General features: G+C 41.0%; 1 protein-coding gene across 1 annotated transcript in view; it reads right to left on the reverse strand.

Annotated features, from left to right (window-relative positions):
• The window catches only part of DCAF1 (DDB1 and CUL4 associated factor 1), a 68,798-nt gene that overhangs the window by 23,495 nt on the left and 25,236 nt on the right, over positions 1-20,067 (reverse strand). Inside the window, exons 10-22 of the mRNA XM_081071639.1 lie at positions 19,302-19,481; positions 18,640-18,849; positions 17,767-17,936; positions 14,878-15,002; positions 12,672-13,935; positions 11,877-12,075; positions 10,485-10,567; positions 9,845-9,929; positions 7,116-7,349; positions 6,125-6,218; positions 5,549-5,653; positions 5,252-5,325; positions 4,648-4,749 (exon numbers count right to left, since the gene is read on the reverse strand). Coding sequence (XP_080927765.1) covers positions 4,648-4,749; positions 5,252-5,325; positions 5,549-5,653; positions 6,125-6,218; positions 7,116-7,349; positions 9,845-9,929; positions 10,485-10,567; positions 11,877-12,075; positions 12,672-13,935; positions 14,878-15,002; positions 17,767-17,936; positions 18,640-18,849; positions 19,302-19,481 — 2,925 coding nt within the window. The remainder of the gene's footprint in view (positions 1-4,647; positions 4,750-5,251; positions 5,326-5,548; positions 5,654-6,124; positions 6,219-7,115; positions 7,350-9,844; positions 9,930-10,484; positions 10,568-11,876; positions 12,076-12,671; positions 13,936-14,877; positions 15,003-17,766; positions 17,937-18,639; positions 18,850-19,301; positions 19,482-20,067) is intronic.

Genomic DNA, 20,067 nt, shown 5'->3' on the forward strand with positions numbered 1-20,067 from the left:
GGCACAAAACACACACAGAGAGATCAATGGAATAGAATACAGAACGCAGAAATATACCCATGCTTATATGGTCAGTTAATCTATGACAAAGGAGGTAAGAATATGAGGTGTGATCAAACAATATAGAGAAAGTTTAAATTAAAAAAATGTATTACAGTAAAAGACACACTGCCATTAATCCCCATCAAAATACTCCCTCTCACTTCGAACACACTTATCCCATCGTTCTTGCCACTTTCGGAAGCAGTTCTGGAAGTCCTCTTTCATGTCTTCAGTTGCGCTGTCGTGGCTGCCTCGATGTCCTGAGTCATTTTGACTTTAGGGAAAAGCCAGAAGTTACACGGTGCCAGATCCAGTGAATATCAAGGTGGATGAGGACAAACCATGTTTTTATTTGACAGAAATTGCCATACCAGAAGCAATGTATAACACGGAGTGTTGTCATGATGGAGGATGATTATGGCGCACTTTAAAACACACCTTCTCTGAACCATAGCTCACACCCGCCTGACTGCACTGAACAAGTTGAAACTTGTCACACACTGTTACTAAGGTTTCACACGCCGCCTTCCGTATTGAAGATCCCTGCCTTTCCCTTGGATGGCACTCGGCAGCAGCATTCCCCGTATTTTGTGATGACAACGGAAAGGCTCTGTGTCACACATTGCTTCTGGTATGGCAATTTCTGTCAAATAAAAACATTACGGTGTGTCCTCATCCACCTATTCACCCGATCTGGCACCTTGTGACTTCTGGCTCTTCCCCAAAGTCAAAACGACCATGAAAGGTACACGTTTTGAACTGATTCAGGACATCGAGGCAGTCATGACAGCGCAACTAAAGACACTCACAAAAGAGGACTCACACAACTGTTTCAAAAAGGGCAAGAATGATGCGATAAGTATGTTCAAAATGAGGGGGAGTATTTTGAGGGGGATTAATGGCAATGTGTCTTACTGTAATAAATTTTTTTTTTTTAATTTAAACATTTACCAGGTTTTGGTCACATCACATATACAATAAGGAAAAGACAGTCTCTTCCACAAGTGATGTTGGGAAAACTGGACAGATACATGCCAAAGAATGAAACTGGACCACTTTCTTACACCATATACAAAAATAAACTCAAAATGGATTAAAGATTTAAATGCAAGATCTAAAACCATAACGTTCCTAAAAAGAAAACAGGCAGTAAACACTGTCATCAGTCTTGGCAAGGTTTTGGGGTGTCTCCTCAAGCAAAGGCAACAAAAGCAAAAAACTTTTATCAAACTAAAAGGCTTTTGCGCAGCAAAGGAAACCTTCAACAAGCCAAAAAGGCAACCTATGGGAGAAGATATTTACAAATGATATATCTGATAAAGGGTTAACATCAAAATATAAAGAACTCATACAGCTCAACATCAAAAAAATCCAATTAAAAAAATAGGCTCAGGACCTGAATAGATATTTCTCCAAAGAAGACACAGATGGCCAGCAGACACATGAAAAGATACTGAACATCAGCAATCTTCAAGGAAATGCAAATCAAAATAGTCAGAATGACTATTATAAAAAAGACAACAGATAACAAGTGGCGAGGATGTAGAGAAAATGGAACCCTCATGCACGGGTGGTAGGATTGTAAACTGGTGCAGCCACTATGGAAAACAGTGTGGAAGTTTCTCAAAAAAATAAATACAGCTGCCATGTGACCCAGCAATACCACTTCTGGATACTTATCTGAGAAAAACAAAAACAATTCAGAAAGATATACGCATCCCTACGCTCATTTCAGCATTATTTATAATAGCTAAGATATGAAAGCAACCTAAGAATCCATCAACAGATGAATAAATAAAGAAGAGGTGGTACATATATACAATGGAATATTACTCAGCCATAAAAAAGAATAAAATCTTACCATTTCTGACAACAAGGATGGCCCGAGAGAGTATCATGTTAAGTGAAATAAGTCAGAGAAAGACATATGAGTATCATTTCACTCACATGTGGAATCTGAAAACAAACAAAACAGAAACAAACTGACAGATACAGAGACCAAGGGGAGGTGTGTGAGGGGATGGGCAGAAAAGGGGATGAAGAAGTACCACCTTCCAGGTATAAAAGAAGTCACAAGGTGTACTGTACAGCCCCGGGAATACAGCCAGTGACACCACGGTAAGTATGTGTGGTAACGGACGGCTAGGAGCTGTATTACGGCGATCACCTGGTAAGGTGTATACATGGTGAATCCGATGTTGTACAACTGAAACATAATATTGTATGTCAACTATAATTAATAATACATTTTTTAAAATTATGCCAGCACATAATTGCCAAAACTAGTCAAAACTGCATCCCCAATGGTCCTTCAGTAGGCGAGTGGATAATAAACTGCTCCATCCAGACGGGAATGTTATTCAGTGACAAAATGAACTGAGCTCTGGAGCCAGGAAGAGACAGGGAGGAAGCTTAAGTGAGAGAAGCCGACCGGAGGAGCTGCACCCTGCAGGAGCCCAACCAGATGACACTGGGAGAAGGCAGAACCACGGAGCCAGTAAGAAGATCAGGGTTTGTCGGGAGGGGTGAGGAGGAGGCAAGAACACGCAGAGCAGAGGATGGTTAGGAAGTGAAACTGCTCTGTATGACACTGTCATGGTGGGTATGTGTCATTACACACATGACCAAACCCACAGCATGTCCAGCACCAAGAGTGAGCTGTCCTTTAACTATGGACTCTGTGTGATGTGTCTGTAGGTTCATCAACCGCTACAAACGTGCCCTCTGGTGGGATGGTGGCGAGGGGGGAGGCGGTGCATGTGGGGACAGGCTGTATATGGAAAATCTCTGTAACTTCTGCTTGATTTTGCTGTGAACTTTAAACTGCTCTAAAAAATAGTCTATTCAAGGAAAAACAGATTGTTGTACTGAGGATGTCATTTTCAGTCAAGTGCTTTATGAAATATTCCCATGGTATTCAACAAGGATCAGAACTATACTCACCTGTGTGTAAGAGAAGCCAGACTCACCTATGTGTGAGGAGAGACGGAAAAACAGAACTAGGAAACTGCACCTCCCTAAGAAGGCATCCCACAGAGGGAAGCACTGAAAGCATGGCACCTCGGGGTCAAGAAGCAAACCCCGAAGAAGGCTCTGCTCTGTTCCTACAGTGACTATTAACCCGAAATATATACAAGAGTATCCTTTCCTCACTCTGCTCAGAAATCCATTTCTGGGTATTGTGAATCATTTCTGAGCACTAATAAAATATGTGCTTGGCCAGTCAAACATTCCAGTGGAGATCAAGGAGCACACACAGAGGATTGGTAGGTGCGGGTCTCATTTTAGCATTTTGATCACCAGTCAAAGATTATGTGACCATTCGATATGGAGGACAAACTAGAGGTTCATTTCCTGCAAAGCCCAACAGTGGTACACACACGTAAATCGCAAAATGACCTAACAAAACACCCTTGCTTATCAGTATTAATTCCTGTCAGAGAAAAACATGAGTTCTTCACCCATAGTATTAGACTTGTATCCAAAAAATACTTTTAAAATTACCATTTTCAAAAAGTGTTGCTTTTTAAAAAATTCTTTTAGCTGTTTGGGAACGAAGCTAACAGAAAACTATTCCATTAGCTCTAACCAGTGCACTTGATTTACCAAAGAGTAGGGGAGGGATGAGGGTGAGAGAGAGATGGCAAAGCAAACAGAGGAAAGTGTGCTTCTTCTCGTTTTATGGTTGTCCCTATCCTCACCCAGAGCACCTCTGGGTCTTAAAGAGGAGACAAAGCACCAACACTAAGCAATACTCCAGTGGAAGAAAAATCAGAAAATGAACTCAAGATCCAGAAAAAGAGACATTTTACCTCCTTTAATATAGGCAACAAGAAAGTGAAATCCTGGTCATTCATTTTCAACACTGTATTACTCACCCAGCAATAAATACTTCTCAGATTAGATGAAATAATTTGGCCTGGAGAGTGTACACTTGGGAAAGAAACGTGGTTATGAGCGCAGTTAACAGGAAAGGTCAGCCGAAAGGCTTCAGAACTGATGCTGACACACCACACAGGCAAGCACCTAACATAATATGACCGTAATTTAACACCCGCAGGAAAAGGAAAAGCAAAGACTCTATGGGACATGATACTATCTACCCACATTTTATATAAATGTTTAATTTCTGAAATGCGTCAAAATCTTCTCTTTATCTATAAACTCCAGTCTTTACTCTGAAAACAGACTATGCCATAAAACCGAGACAATTCAAAGTAGAAGTTTTTACAGGGTAAGCCATTTCTATGATCTCAGCAGAGTGACTTTTCCGATTTGGATTGACACTGCAAGTATGGGAGCTGCTTATTTTGAAGCCACACAGGGCGGGCATTGGTCCCGAGGGTGAACTCAAGGAAATCTCTAAAACAAAATCGGAGATTGCTAACCTACAGATTAATTTACAGTGGGACTCACGGGACCATCAAGTTTTGTAATACAATCTAATTTCTTCTGAGTTTCAGTGATCAAGGGCACATGACAGGCCTTCAGAATATGCCAACAGGGAGCAAAGGCTGAGCTTAAAAGAAAAGAACCCCAGCGAAAAGCGGAAGAGCAATCCTGTACAGAAATGGTGCGGCAGAGAGCCACCTCAGGCCCACTGACCTGGTCTTCCTCTTCATCCTCGTCCTCCGCCAGCCGCTGCCGGCCCACTTCATACAGCCGGCACACGGTGTCCATGTTTAGCGCGTCCATGCTGCTTTGGTTCTGCAACGGTACACCCAGCCCACAAGGAGGAGTCAGTTTCCAGGAGGCCCACACCCGAACCTCCGCGCTAAGCGGCACCCAGCACCTTGACTCTGGAGCTGTGAAAGCTTCCAAAACCCCCAATTCTTGAACTGACTGAAAATGTTATACCTAGGACACAGAGAGGGAAAGGGACACAGGATGAGAAGGCGAGGGCGGTGAGGGATGTAGGCACAAGAGAGATCCATCCTTGGAACAAACCTGTCTTGCTCTGGCGAAAGATCCAGACACCTCTAAAAAAGGGATGACGTGGGAGCCCTGGATAACAGGAGACTGGTTTATACTGGCATTCTTCTTACTATTCTCTTATACTGTGTATCTCCCAAACCCCATCAGGAGACTCGGCTAGCAATAATCTACTATGAGGAAAGCACCAACTTAATGACACAGCACACAAAACGTCTGTAGTAACGTGATCCTAAACACCCCACACAACAGCAGGGCTTCTGCCAGCTCCCTTTACCTCAATGACAGCAAGGTAGCAGTCTTTGGTGTCTGTGCACAGGTCAAAGATGTTCCGCTTCACATCAATGGTCGCTGGAAAGAGAAGATGACAGGACTCAGGACTGAACTACTGCTGTGACCTTAAACCCAGCAGCTTTTCCTCTAAAGGAATTCAATGTGATTGATTGTTCACAAATATTTCCATGACTCCTCTGCTTCTCAATGAAAAATTACAGTCCTCCCAGAAAACGGAGACTCTTAAATAAGGAACACCAAAATATGACAAAATAATCAAGGGCTGCCCCTTCGCGCTTACCTATAGGTTTGTAGTCAGTTGCATTAAATGTGCGGAAGGATGACCCAAAAGGGCTTTTCATCCTCTCTTCCATTAAGTCGTCTTCATCATCTGCCTGCAACATAGCTAGTTGGGAGGGAAGGGCAAAGAGGATGGGGAGCGAAACACTGTTAGAATCAGCAATCGCTCCTATTCACAAGTGTCCTCCCTGCACATCCCAACTAATGTGGCAAGCAATGTCCTCTACCTCTCATCTAGCTCCCAACAAGTGTTACAGGTGAAGGCTCACATCACAAGACAACAAATGACAAGCTTCCTCTTTAAGTTCATGATACACATAGGAAACTACTGCATGAAATTTCTTTCTATACAAGACTTATTTACTTGTTATTTTCAAAGCCAGTAGTAGCCTTTTACCCTAAATCAACATTACTTTCATCTTCTGTCACCATTCGTGTATCATTTTTTATCTTTTATGCTATAACTTTCAAATGCCTTCCAATTCACATTTGAGAGCATTTTCCAAAAAGGAAGTGTCAAACTAAGTGAGCAGGGAGCGAAGGGGGAAAGAGAATAAGGAAGTAAAAAGTTTATTACCTCCATACATCACTGTCCCCGTGTGGTTGAACACCACACGACACTGATCCAGAGCAGGAACTGTGTGTAAAAGATGAAAAGTGCGAAGGTCCCACTAGGAGGGGAGTGGTCAAGAAAAACTGTTTTACACAAAACTTCTGATATAACCTCATGGGAGAAATTCTGAAATATTACATTCTACTCCTCCTGATAGGTGTTAATGTTTTAAAAGTCACTGAGGGGGCCAGCCCGGTGGCTCAGGTGGTTGGAGCTCCATGCTCCTAACGCCGAAGGCTGCCGGTTCAATTCCCACGTGGGCCAGTGGGCTCTCAACCACAAGGTAGCCGGTTCAACTCCCACAAGGGATGGTGGGCTGCAACCCCTGCAACTAACAACGGCAACTGGAGCTGGAGCTGGGCTGCGCCCTCCACAACTAAGATTGAGAGGAGAACAGCTTGACTTGGAAAAGGCCCTGGAAGTTCACACTGTTCCCCCAATAAAGTCCTATTCCCTTCCCCCAATAAAAATCTTTAAAAAAAAATAAGTCAATGAGATGGAGGTAAAATAAAAGCATGTAGAATGCATTTTACTGAATAACATCCCTGAAAATCTCCTACAGTAGCCTCATATCCATGAAAGTTACATGATTTCCCTTCCTCTTAATAGCGATACTTCATTTTACTCTTATGTCTAGCAACCGATATCTATAGGGCAAAAGTAAAATCCTTCTGAAGATAGATAAAAGTCAATTCAGCACTTGGGGAAGTGGAATGCAGGAATCGGGTCACTTTTCCCAACACAAAGAAAACGTGCTGGTAAAGGCACCAGTAATTGCCAACATCCACACAACTGCAGTGGAGAGTCACTAATACTTCATCCCAAAGAAGAGGCACCAGATTATTACCAGTGTGGTACTTGTGTGGATACTTTAAACAGGTATTGACCGAAAAACAACTTATTTCTGCTGATAAACAGAGAGAAACAGAAAGTAAGATGCGGGTGTAAAGGATACAATCTCAGTATTAATGATGACCTCCAGCCCATTCGGATGGAAAACACCACTGATATTCATGTTGAACTTGTCAAACTTGTGGATGGCCTGTGCAGAGCGGACATCCCAGAGGACGCCATCATTTAAGACAAGATCATCTGTAGGATTAAAGGTGGCACAGTTCCTCTTGTAGTTGTTGGCAAGATCTGGGTTAAACAGAGTCAACAGCTTGTTGCCAGTCTGAATATCATAAATCTTTAGAGAAGAAGGGGTGGGAAGAGAAACATCAGACCAATCCATCCGTTGACAAATTCAAAGAGAAGCTGTGTAAATATCGCTCCCATGCTTTCCAAAACCCACCAAAATTACGAAAGCCCTAATATTAAATAATAACAGGAAAGTAGGAAGATCGCACCCATCCAAGCAAAGTTTAAGTGCTTTGGTTCCCATTCAAGGTTTGAAAAGTCTCCACAAGTAAGAAAATGAGAAGTGAGACTGCAATAGGGATAAGAAAACCCTCTTCTTTCCTTCCCCCTTTCAAGACACAGAAAATGTTTCTAAGACTGAAACTGAGAAATTCTGCATATGGATTAACCAACAATTACACACAGAATACTCTTACGGGTTACTTTTTGAGAAAAAAAGATATCAATGAAATATTATTTTCCCCTCAAAATCTCCCAATGTACATATTCTGGCCCTACAATACTAAAAGCTCCATAGTCTACAACGTGCAGCCCACGCGGAGACCAGATCTTTCCAATCGGCTGACAGACATGCTGTAATATTTCCAATCTTTTTAAAAATCCTTCTTTAATATAGGAACAAATAAGGAGACACCACAAGGAAACAATTAAACAAATCCAGGTCATGGGACAAGACAACTAGCCTGGTCTCTTCAAAAGTCAGTGTCATGAAAACTGCAGAAATGGTTCTTGGCTTTAAAACATTAGTGAGACATAACAACCAAATGCAATATGTGAATCTTGGCTGGATCCTGGTTCAAAAAACAAAACAAAACAAAACAAAAAAACATTTGAAACCAAACACATCAGGAACAATCGGGAAAACTGAGTATGGAATGGATATTAGATGGTATTTGGGAATTACTATAAATTTCCTAAAATCTGATCACAGAGTGTAATTATATAATACATATCCTTAATGTTAGGATATATGTGCTATAAGACTCAGGGATAAAACAGCATGATGGTTGCCACTTACTTTCAAATGATTCAGAAAAACACACAGGAAGAAAATATGGCAAATTATTGAAGAATCTAGGTGGTATGTGTATGTACTACTCCTTCAACTCTTCTATGTATTTTAACATTTCCAAAAGAAAAGTTTGGAGAAAACTCTCCCTTCACCACCTGTGTACCCCTCTCAGGATACCAGCCACTTTAGAAGACTTGTCTATACTCAGTGTCTCCACTTCTCTCCTCCTGCTCTCTCACAATCTCACTATAATCAGATTTTCACTTCAGTGCATGGAACTAGCTCCTGACATGGTTAAACAATGACCTGAATGTTGTTAAATCAAAGGCCACCTCTCAATTCTCATCTTAAGCAACTAATCAGCAGCTTCTGACCCACTGGCCAATCCTTTCTCAAGAGTCTTCCCTAGGCTTCTAGGGCACATCATTTTCCTGGGGTCCCCTGCTGCCTTACTGGCCACTCCTTTGGTCTCCATCCCAAGTTCCTCCTCACTTAGCGACTTCTAAATATTGGCATGTCAGGACTCAGTCCCTACACTTCTCTAGCTTCCTTAATGACCTCATCCAGGGTTAGGGCTCTGATACTATCAACATGTGGACAACTCCTCTATTTATATCTCCCACCCCAGACCGCTCCCTTCAACTCCCAATCTGTATATTCAACTGCCCACTGCCAACTTGAAGATCTAAAAGAAACACCAACTTCACATGTCCTAAAACCCCAGGGCCCAGACACATCACTTGTCATCACCTCCGCCATACCCACCTGGGCCTAGCCCCATTGCAGCTCTCATGTGTAGGTTGACACAACCCCCTCCTAACTGGAAAGCCTGCTCCTGCTGCTCTCACAGAAACCAGACTCACACTCTAGGATTTACATCCAGTCATGTGTCCTCTGCTCACCCTCCAGAGCCTTCCTCTCACTCAGAGGTAAACCCTGAAGTCCTAACCTACAAGATACTACATGATGTAGTCACCCCATGAATCTCAAGTCTACCTTCTCTTCTCCATCTTACCTCCCAAGTAAGAACTTATTCCCTTCCATTCCCTTTTAACACTCTTCCCCCACATATCTGCATGACACCCACAAGTCCTTCAAGAAGGTGCAGAAACACGAACCAATCAGTGACACCGACTCTCCTAGATAAAACAAAAGTGACTCATGCCACTGACAAGTACTTCCTACCTCTTACCTTGCTTTCTTTTCTTCAGCAGCACCTACTACCTAATATTGTCTCCCCAATGAGGCTGTATAAAGGCAGAGACCTTATTTCATCCAAAATTCCGTATTTTAAAATATCTGCTGTGTTCATGACATCTTTCTCAAATTGCCAGAGTAAGTTCCTGTTGGGTCCTTTTACATTATTCCCATGCAGCTTAGAGCTACTTTCTTACCCTTCTAGATTCTAACCGGAAAGAGTATTGTTGAGTCATTGCTAGTCGCCCACAGGATTTAAGTCCTCATATTCAGTCCAGAAAAGTTCAGTGAGAACAAATCGGCGTCGGTTTGAAAGCAGTGGATTCAGTACTTACATGAGCAATATCTCCTTTTGTGCCTATGACCCGATCTTGAGAGTGCTTACTGAACTCAACGTAGTGGTCTTCTGTGAAGGAGTGCCTACGGACAAACAGAAGCACTGAAGTGCCGGAGCTGCAGGACATACCTGTTCAACCAACTGAATATAAAGGTGCTCCTCAGGCTCTGGCCCAACTATACGCACCTGAAGAATCTCAGCTACCGAAGAGGAAAATATTGTACACTTAAGATTACAAAGGAAATTCCCTCCATCCAAGTGGATCCAAAATAATTCATGGTAATTACTTGGTTAAAGAAATAGCTAATGAGGTACATGTGCCTTTGAAATATGCCCAGCAAAGAGTCTAGCTATCATACTCATCTGGGAGCGTAAGAAAATAAGTAGATGTGCTATACTGTGGAATAGTGAAGGGTCTGCTGTGGGATGGGGATGCACACACGTAGTAAAATTATACAGGAGTTAAGAGAAAATCTCATTAAACAGGAGCCAAGAAAGAGAAAATCTCATTAAACTAGAGCCACAGATGAGGAAGAGAGAGATTTAGCAATCATTCACAGCATTCCTCTTTTCCCAAAAGGGGAGTATGATTAGGTAAACTGTGCAACAGAGAGCAGGTTGTAAAAGTAGATACATACTTCATATCAAATACTGATTTCATTCCCCAAAGTGCAGACAGAGGCTGGCTCCAAGTAGCAGATGTCAGCAGCAAGGACCCGTCCTAAAAGGAGAAGGCCCAAGGGCAGTAACCATGAGTTCATATAAATATAGACGTCACAACCTGCCATTAGCAATTTAAAATACAAGCTTAAAAATACCGTTAGATTATAAAGAAAACAGAAAAACTCCCAGGAACCAAGAAATGGTCAGAAGCTGCTAGGATTTAAGTACATGTACTTGCAGTGTCCGAAGAAATAACTACATTTAAGATAGTATTAAATACTCCTGAACTGGTAACATAAAATACAGTAATTCCAAGGTAGGGGGAAAAACAACTTGGAAAGATGTCAAGATGGTTCCTCATTTCTTAATATTTAGCCATATTCCTCACTCAGGTCTCCTTTATCTGAAATATCAGTCGACTGAAAACATTTGTTAGACTTCTAGTTAGAACTCCTGAAGGTCTTTCAAAGAGAAAACCCAATAAAGGGTGATTCTCCTTTACTCTAAAATCAGAAAAATTATCCTTAACATCTTAGCAGTTCTGACTTTTAGGAATAGCAAAGATGTCAATTCCATCCACAGAACAGTACTAATAGACTATGACCCACTGGAATCGTATGTTTATCTTCCTAAAAATAGACAATGACCCACTGGAATCGTATGTTTATCTTCCTAAAAATTCACAGTACTTTAAGATTTCTGACATAAAAAAGGAAATTTTTGTGATCATAGTTGGTAGTCTCAGTTTCCAAATGAGGCAAATTAAATAAATACACACACACACACCCACAAACACCCCTAGGACTTAGAACAGGTGACAAACTTTACATAAACAGCAAGATAAATACTTGAGGCTCTGTGTTGCAACTACTCAACTCTGCCACGGAGCACAGAAGTAGCCACAGACAACACAGAAACATGAGCATGCCTGTGTTCCAATAAAACTTTATGTACAAATACAGGCAGCCGCCAGCCAACAGGCCCAAAGTTCACCAATCCATCTTAAAAGAATGACTGAGGACCGGCCCGGTGGCTCAGGTGGTTGGAGCTCCGTGCTCCTAACTCCGAAGGCTGCCAGTTCAATTCCCACATGGGCCAGTGCGCTCTCAACCACAAGGTTGCCAGATCAATTCCTCGAGTCCCGCAAGGGATGGTGGGCGGCGCCCCCTGCAACTAGCAACGGCAACTGCACCTGGAGCTGAGCTGCGCCCTCCACAACTAAGACAGAAAGGACAACAACTTGACTTGGAAAAAATTCCTGGAAGCACACACTGTTCCCCAATAAAGTCCTGTTCCCCTTCCCCAATAAAATCTTTAAAAAAAAAAAAAAAAAAAGAATGATTGAGAACGTCGGATGGGACCCTTACCCTGGAAGGCTCAAGGTGTGTGATGGCTGAGTTGTGACAGTTATAGCTGGCCTCCTCCTGTCCACTGAACACATTGTAGAGCTTCAACTGCCCAGTGCAGGTGCCAAGCATCAGGAACCGCTCCCGTGCTGAGAACGCACAGCAGGTGAAGCCACTCTCATCCTCGTTGGCTTCCCGGAACACTGAAATAGGACGGAACCTAAGCCAAAAAAAAAAAAAGGAGAGAGAGAGAGAGACAGAGAGAGAGACAGAGAGACAGAGACAATCAGAGACAAAGAATGTGCAGGGACTCAGGAAAAGAAAACTTTGCTAGCAGGATGAAAGAAAAAACACAAGAGCATTTGTTTCAAATGTGTTCTTCCAAAATATCAGTGACCTTTGGAGTTCATTTTCAATCAGAGAAAAGGACTTCCACTTACAAGTGTAAACAATGTCAAAAATTCCCATGTTTACAACCTGTAATCCCATGAGCTTTATGTGAGATTTGTAAAGAACCAGAACAGGAGACAACTTGACCAGTACAGAACAAGTTGGGGAGCCTAGGGACAGCATGTTCCGTGGGTTCTTGAAAACATATTAGGTGTAACAAGAACACATAGTATCGTATCAATATACTGCCAACAATCACACAAGGATCCCATGGTTGACAAAAGGGAGTACAGTCACACTGCTCATTTATTCACACGAAGTAACAGTCACTGGTATTTCAGGCCAATAAAGGGCTATCTGAAGTAATCACTCTATGCTGATACGGCCCAAATCATTCCAATCCCCAGGGAGATGGCCTCTCCTTACCTGCTAAAGATAAGGTGCCTATCAAAGCATCCGCCATCCACCCCGCCATACTTTGGAAATGATGCCCTGCGGGTTAGCCTTGAGGTAAAGTTTATTGGCGCTTGCCGCCTCTGTTTTGGCTCAGGACATTGGTGAGGAGTAAAGAGAGAGAAAGGTGGGCAGGTGGCAACCGGGTTCTTGCAGCGTGCATGCTGCTCTCTAAGATATTCTGTGATGATACTGTCCAGCGTAGGTGGGGAAGGAAGATGTCTGTCCAACTGCTTTTTTATGGCTGGGCTTTGGCTGTAGGCGCCATGGTCCGACTTCTGCCGCAACACTCTGATTTTCCTGCCATTGCAGGGTGATGGTCTCTCTCTGATAAAACTGATCCTACCAATCAAAGGGGAGTTGCCTGCATAAGACGGGCCAGGCAGAGCTAGTGAACCCTGGGGGGGCCGTGGCTGAGGATGGGCAGTGGGGGCAGAAGGGGCAGTGGTACCCACAGCAACATGGCTGCCCAGTCGAGTTGCAATGCCGTTGGCGATGCGAGGAGTTCGGGGAAGAGAGACAGGCGAAGCAGCAGCAGTGACTGGGGTAAAGGCAGAAGAATGGGAGGCAGCCGTCATGGGCAGGTCAGCCTCTTTCGTCAGCACAGTGGCCGTCTCCCCAAGTCCTTTCGAAATGAGATGGTTTCGTATCAACAGAAGCAGCTCTTTCTCAGGGAAGGAAATCCTTGACTGGGCAACAACATCTGCTTTCTGCAGTCGTGCTAGGGACACATCAGTGCCGATGAGAAGTGGCTTTCCTGACACCCGTTCAATGAGCTCAGCCGCATACTTGCAGAACTTGACGTGGTCACTGCGCTTGTCCTGCAGGACAGGCTCCTTCATCAGCTGCTGGATCTGGCAGCTGCTGAAAAGGGGCAGTTTGCTGATGATCTGCCGCACGGTGCTACTCCGAGACAGGCCCACCAGGGCCTTGCAGGCCAGGGCCCGGATCTGGTCTGCGTCTGTGATGGGCATCTTGATGGACAGTAAGGAGAGGAGCACCTTGATGCCGTTGTTGGACTGGACCACATTCCACATCTTGGCAAGGGTGTGCTCGCTACTTTTGGGAGTCTGCGGCAGCTTCCTCCGAGGAGTTCCAGAGATAAATTTGCCAATACTGGAAATTCGGTTATCTGGGCCACACACACAATTGATGATAATTTGAAGTGCTGACTTCTGGATTTCAGCATCATGGATAAAGAACTCACCCTCCGCTACTCCCAAAATAATGCTGATACCTATTGGCGGGGGGAGGGGGGACAAAACATTTCGTATTATTATATTATCCCTCATAAAACTAATGGGCAACTTCAACAGTTGCTTCAGAGTCAAAATTTAAAGTTCTATTCATTTTGTTCCACTTGGAAGAAAACTACCACACTTTTTCTAAAAGTACAAGGAATTATTTGTATAAAACAATCAATTCAATTATAATGTATCTTTATGATGCAATACCTCAATGCAGTTGTCAAATAGGGGAATGATGTATTATATGGAAGTCACCAAGGTTCATGTGCAAATTTTCCTAAGTAAGGAGAGCAAATATAGTGGCACTAAATTAAAACCTTCAGCAGGACACAAAAAGCCCTCAGCCTGGCTGCTACAGTGGCAGCAGAAACCTTCCTGAGATATATGAAGAAAGTTCAAAACAAGTAGCTATGCCTTGGGCTTTCTGCCCAGAGTAGTCACCCCAGGACCCTCAGCCAGCCACACTACTTTCCATGATCACTTTAGGAGCAGCCCTCATCACCCCTGCTCTTAAGAAAGTGTATTTTCAAACAAAGTGTATTTTCGTTTTTGTGTATGACAGCTTTTATCCATTCTGAGCTGCTTGCCAATTACTGACTTTATTAGGGCTCAGATTACAAAGTTGCTTAAGTTTTTTACTCTCCCCAACCATTTTTCCTATAAAACTTACTTTTAGCACAAGACTCTGCAAAGTACAAGGTTTTCAGGAATGTACATGTACCACGATAGCAGAAAGGCGCATACCACTGAGTTCATTAACGACTCCCTTAAATAAAGCTGTCTGGCATGACTGAGAAGGGACAGACTTGGTACCATCCTACTGCCTTCTGCTGAATACTGCAAAACTAGGTCAGGTAAGTAACCACAACCAGAAAAACAAAGGAAAACAAATCCAGTCCAAGAAGTAACAAAAATGGCAAGGTACAACCTACCTACAGTGGAGACTGTGGAGCCAGCCTCATCTAGTACGTCCACTGATTCTGCCAACTGGAGCTGGATTTTTGGCACAACAGTAAGAATAGCCAGGACATCCAAAGCAAAGCGCACAGTGTCATTCCTGGACAGGAAGAAGAATTAGTCAAAGGGAAATAGGATAAATCCACAGAAACAACACAGCTACAGAGAGAGAGAGGCAATGGATCAGAACTACTACCAGTTGGCTCGATCCCTAGTCATAACATCAAGAGGATTTGTAAGTCACCATGGCATTACTTTTAAAAAACATGAGGATGGAATTTTCACCTATCAAACTAAGATTAAAAACAATTCTGGTGAGGATGTATAGAGATGAATACTCTCAAACTTTTGGTGGGGAAATAATTTGGGGCTCTCCTTTTAAAAAATAATCCTGAAATATGGAACAAGATTCTTATTTTGTTTATAACCTTTGGCTCAGGAATTTCAACTCTTGGAATCTTTCCTAAGGAAATAATCAGAAGTACAAACAAGTATTTTTGTATTAAGATGTCCATTATCACATCATTTAAAATAGTAAAAGAATTAGAAAATCTACATAGACAACAGAAATACATATTGTTACGACACAATCATACGATGTACTACTCCGCAGCTATTGATAACTTTTCAAAGACGTCTTAAAGGACAAGGGAAAAGGCTCAAAATACAACGCTAATGAAACAGAAAACATAAGATGTAAAATTTTAAATGTGACAATACCATGTATTGGCAACAAGGTAGAGAAATTAAAACTCCCATATACCTCTGGTGGGAGAAGAAAATGGTAAGATCATTTTCCAAGCAATTTGGCAACAACCAATAAAGATGAAATGCAGACACCCTACAACCCAGGGTGTACACATCATATCCTCTACAGACTCCAAAAAGTGGTTCGTGGTACCATTTGATAGCAAAAAACAAACAAAACCCCAAAACACTACATGTCCATCAATAGGAGAATAAACTGTAGATAGAAATACAAGAGTTCAAATAAACGTCAACATGTATAAATCTCAAAAACATAAGGGCAAAAAAAGCTGCAAACAATGCATACAGAATAATATTTATATAATTTATAAGCACACAGGAATACTATATTATTGTTTATGTACACACACAAATGTATAGTATAAAAAATATGAATGGAAACAATGTACTCCAAATTCAGAAGAGTGTCACTCTGAGGCAGAAAATGAAAAGGAACTGAGAAAGAAGCAAATATAGCAACATGCCAGCCCTAGGTATGGAGTAGTTGTTATATACGTACATACAAATATATATGTATATATATGTGCACATATATATACATATGAGTGTATGTATGTACATATGTACATATGCACCTTTATATATTTTGAAATATTTCATTAAAAAGATGAATTTAATTAAATACTATAATCCCAATTATGTATATTTACATATACTATAGAAAATGGATTACAAAGAAATTAACAGGCTAAGAACAATTTTATTTTCTTTTTTTTTCTCTTTATAAGGTTTTATATATTCTAAGCAGAAACAAGTAATTTTATTTTTAAAAATAAACTTTTAAAGGATATATTCAATTTATATTTTAATAATCCAAATATGTATTTACCAGTCCAAAAATGTATTTATATAATCTTCTTCATTATCTTTTGAGCTTTAATCATCTTTTAAGTAAAGTTCTCAAAGTAAATATAATAACTTACTTTAATACTCTAAAACAGTGGTTCTCAAAGTGTGGTTAGGGAACCCTTGGGAGTCTCTGAGACCCTTTTAGGTCATATGATATAAAAACTAGTTTCATAATACTAAGATGTTATTCTCCTTTCTCACTCTTATTATCTCACAACTGTATAATGGAGCTTTCCAGAGGTTATATCATGTGTGATGTCACAAAAGACTGAATACAGAAGCAGATATGAGATATTAAGCCAGACATTTTTAAAACTTGCTGAAATTTGGTTTTATTTTGGAAATTTTTCATAAAAAAATGCTAACATGCAATAGGTTCATATTATTTTTAAATAATAAATAAATATTCTCATATTTTCTCAGTTTTAATGTCATATATGGTAAATATCAATAGATACAACACAAAAACTAAAGTTCTTTGGGGTTCTCGATAATTTTTAATACAGTGAAATGGTCCCTGAGACCAAAAAGTTTGAAAACGGCTGCTCCAAAAGTATCCCCCTAGATTTAATGTTCTGGGTTTTGCAAACAAGCTACATGCATCATAAATAAACCTCTCTTCTCTTTATGGCAATGGGCAAACAGGAAAAGAAGATAAAGAACCACTATGTATATATACCTTGTCACTATTTTCTCTTCAGACTCCATCTTTTCCAAAACACAGTCTTAATTCCTTTTATATCCTCCTCCTCTAGAACCCACCCAATCTCCTGATTCTATCAGCTGTACTTTTCTGAGCCTTGTCCTGCTTTACTCTGCTTTTGACTGAACTGTGAAAATCACAACAAAAGCAAAAAACAGTTTTATGTGAAGGTAAGATAAACATTACATATGGTTGTCAAGCAGTAGAGAGACATTTAAAGTACCAAAGAATACTGGACTCCAGTATTAAGACAGGATTTCAACCCCGCCTCTAGAGCTATAGCCATGTAAATTATGTAACTTCTCAGAGTACAGATGTTGCTCCCTGCCTATTGTGCAATATTTATGATCACCAAGACCATAAATATAAACAAACACTGTGTAAATTAAAAATATTATCATGTTTAATCTAGTTTCTCAGATTCAAGTCCAAAATTCCAATTCAGTTCAACAAATGTTTGTTACACATACACTATATGCAAACCAACATCAACTTCCACAAAAAGCAGAATCTAACTTCATCTGAAACCTCTTTCTGGTCCCACCTTGCATAATAGGTCTTCCAATTGCAGGCAATAGAAATAAGCTGCAACAAGAGTTGGACACAAGAAAGCTTGAGGAACACTTCAGCTGGTTCCCAATATAGCTGTGCTGGGCCATATTCTATCAAAAACTCCATCATTTCCACAATCTGTTCATGAGTATACGAACATGCCTATAAGGAGAGATACATATTATTACAAACTTTATCATCTGCCTGCTACCTTCTCCAGAACAGCTCAGTGGCCAACAGATTTCACAAATAATAAAGGTAAGTAATAATAGCTTTTAAATTCCACAAAATTCTTGAGTCAATAGCCCACATGTGAAATATTGAATATATATGTTTAAGCTTTCATTTATAACTGAACTCGTACTTTGTCCAAAAAGGTAACAAAATGTTCAGTTTGTTGGTGCATATATTTCACAGCTTAAGAAGAAAAAAACGCACCATGTAAAATAATTGGTTTCTCTTCAATTTGTGGTTTTTAAAACATTCAGATACTAATCTTCATCTTAAAACACAGCAACCTCAAAAATAAGAGAAGTGGAGTTAAGAGACACACCCTTTCAGAAAAGAAATTTCACACATTAAGTAGGACATCTAGTATTTTTCATAAAAGACAGCCTTTTTGTACACACTTCAGTTCATCTTTTAGTTCTAATATCCCACAGAAGTAGCAAATTACAACTGCGGACAAAATAAATCTTTCAAATCCTGTTACATCCATTCTCAGGTATTCTGCCTCCAAACAGGGCAAGTATAATCCAACGAAGCACATCCCGCATAGACTCCACTGATCTGAATGTGAGTTTCAGGCCCACGATTGCTCCAGAGTGTGTTAACAACTTTCCCTTTTAAGTCAAGCTCCTCTCACCTTGTATGGCGGTTGGGGATGGACAAGAATGCCACCTTCAGTCCTCTGAAGTGACTGCTTTACTTGTTCCAATTTAATGGCCAGGTGAGCCTCAAAGTACTTGCGCAAGGCCATACAGGTATGCTTCCCAGTTTGGCGGCTAGCAAATATTTCATCATCACTCAGAAGTGCACCCTGATCTTCCAAATTTAGAATCTCCAAAGTACTGATCTATTAAGAAAGAAGCAAAAGAATGGGGAAAAGAGAGGGGCGAATAAGCAGGAAGAGAAACATAAAAGGAGGAAAAAGATTTCAGTAAACTTTTATGCACAACAAGATTGACAAACATCCAAGTATATCTGTCTATACATGCTAAGAGTAGCAAAACATTAAAGACGTACAGGCATAAAACCTTTTGCTTTTAGAATATTAAGATTATCGACAGCAATCCCCCTATGAGATTACTATATTTGAGGCATGTCTATAATGGCAGAGTCCTCTAAATACCTAAGAGGAAGAGAAACTTGTGGCTGATGGGGCAGCGGGAGGGAGGGACTTCATCCACAAAAAATGACAGCAAAATTCCTCCAGTCAGAAGCTTCCTCTCCTCAATGCTGCTGAAGGGCAGCCAAGACAAGTAGGAGCCCTATTCCTTGCAAAGAGAAGCCACTGAAGAACCTCACCAAGTTCACCAGACGACGAAGACCATCGTAGCGGTCAAAGAGCTCCAACACAGCCCGGAAGGAGAAGCAGATTGAGAAAAACATGGTAGCATGGCAGCATCCCGAGGCATGAGAACATTCCATTAACCACAGGGTATAGTTCACCACATCAGACAGAACATTGTGGGGATGCATGCAAACCTGCAAAAAATAAAAATAAGACAATTTTAAAATTTAGCGGTAAAGGAACCTTTGAAAGAAATGAAAAATTCAGCAGTGTAGAGACAGATACTTTTGCACAACACAATGATCACTCTTGGTCAAGTCAATCTGAGTTTAAAGCTAAATTAAAAATGAAGTTTTATAACAACAGATTTCAAGCCTGAAACAACCTACATTTAGATTAATAATTTAAATTCAACCTATACTTCCTGAGTACTACATTTTGCAAATATTTACATCCTTTAACACTCACAATGCCCTGTTAAATAGGTACTAGGATTCCCACTTAACAGACGAGGAAGAGGTTCTGAGAGGTGGAGGACTTCCCAGGGTGACAAAAGCAGCTGAGCCTTCTGACTCTGAAGTCTACAAGTTTAGCAGCCATTGGCTCAACGATCCATTCACACACATTCTGATGTCTCCTGTGGGTCAGACAAGGAATTCTAAACCACTTCCCAGGTTTGCTTGGTACTTTTTCTCTTAGCCATAATTGCTTTTGTAGATACACACAGAGTAGTTTACTGTTCTCAAAAGAGTATATATCCTCACATAATGTTGATCTCAA

The sequence above is a fragment of the Rhinolophus hipposideros genome (genome assembly GCF_964194185.1).
Source record: "Rhinolophus hipposideros genome assembly, chromosome: 14".
Taxonomy (NCBI): domain Eukaryota; kingdom Metazoa; phylum Chordata; class Mammalia; order Chiroptera; family Rhinolophidae; genus Rhinolophus; species Rhinolophus hipposideros.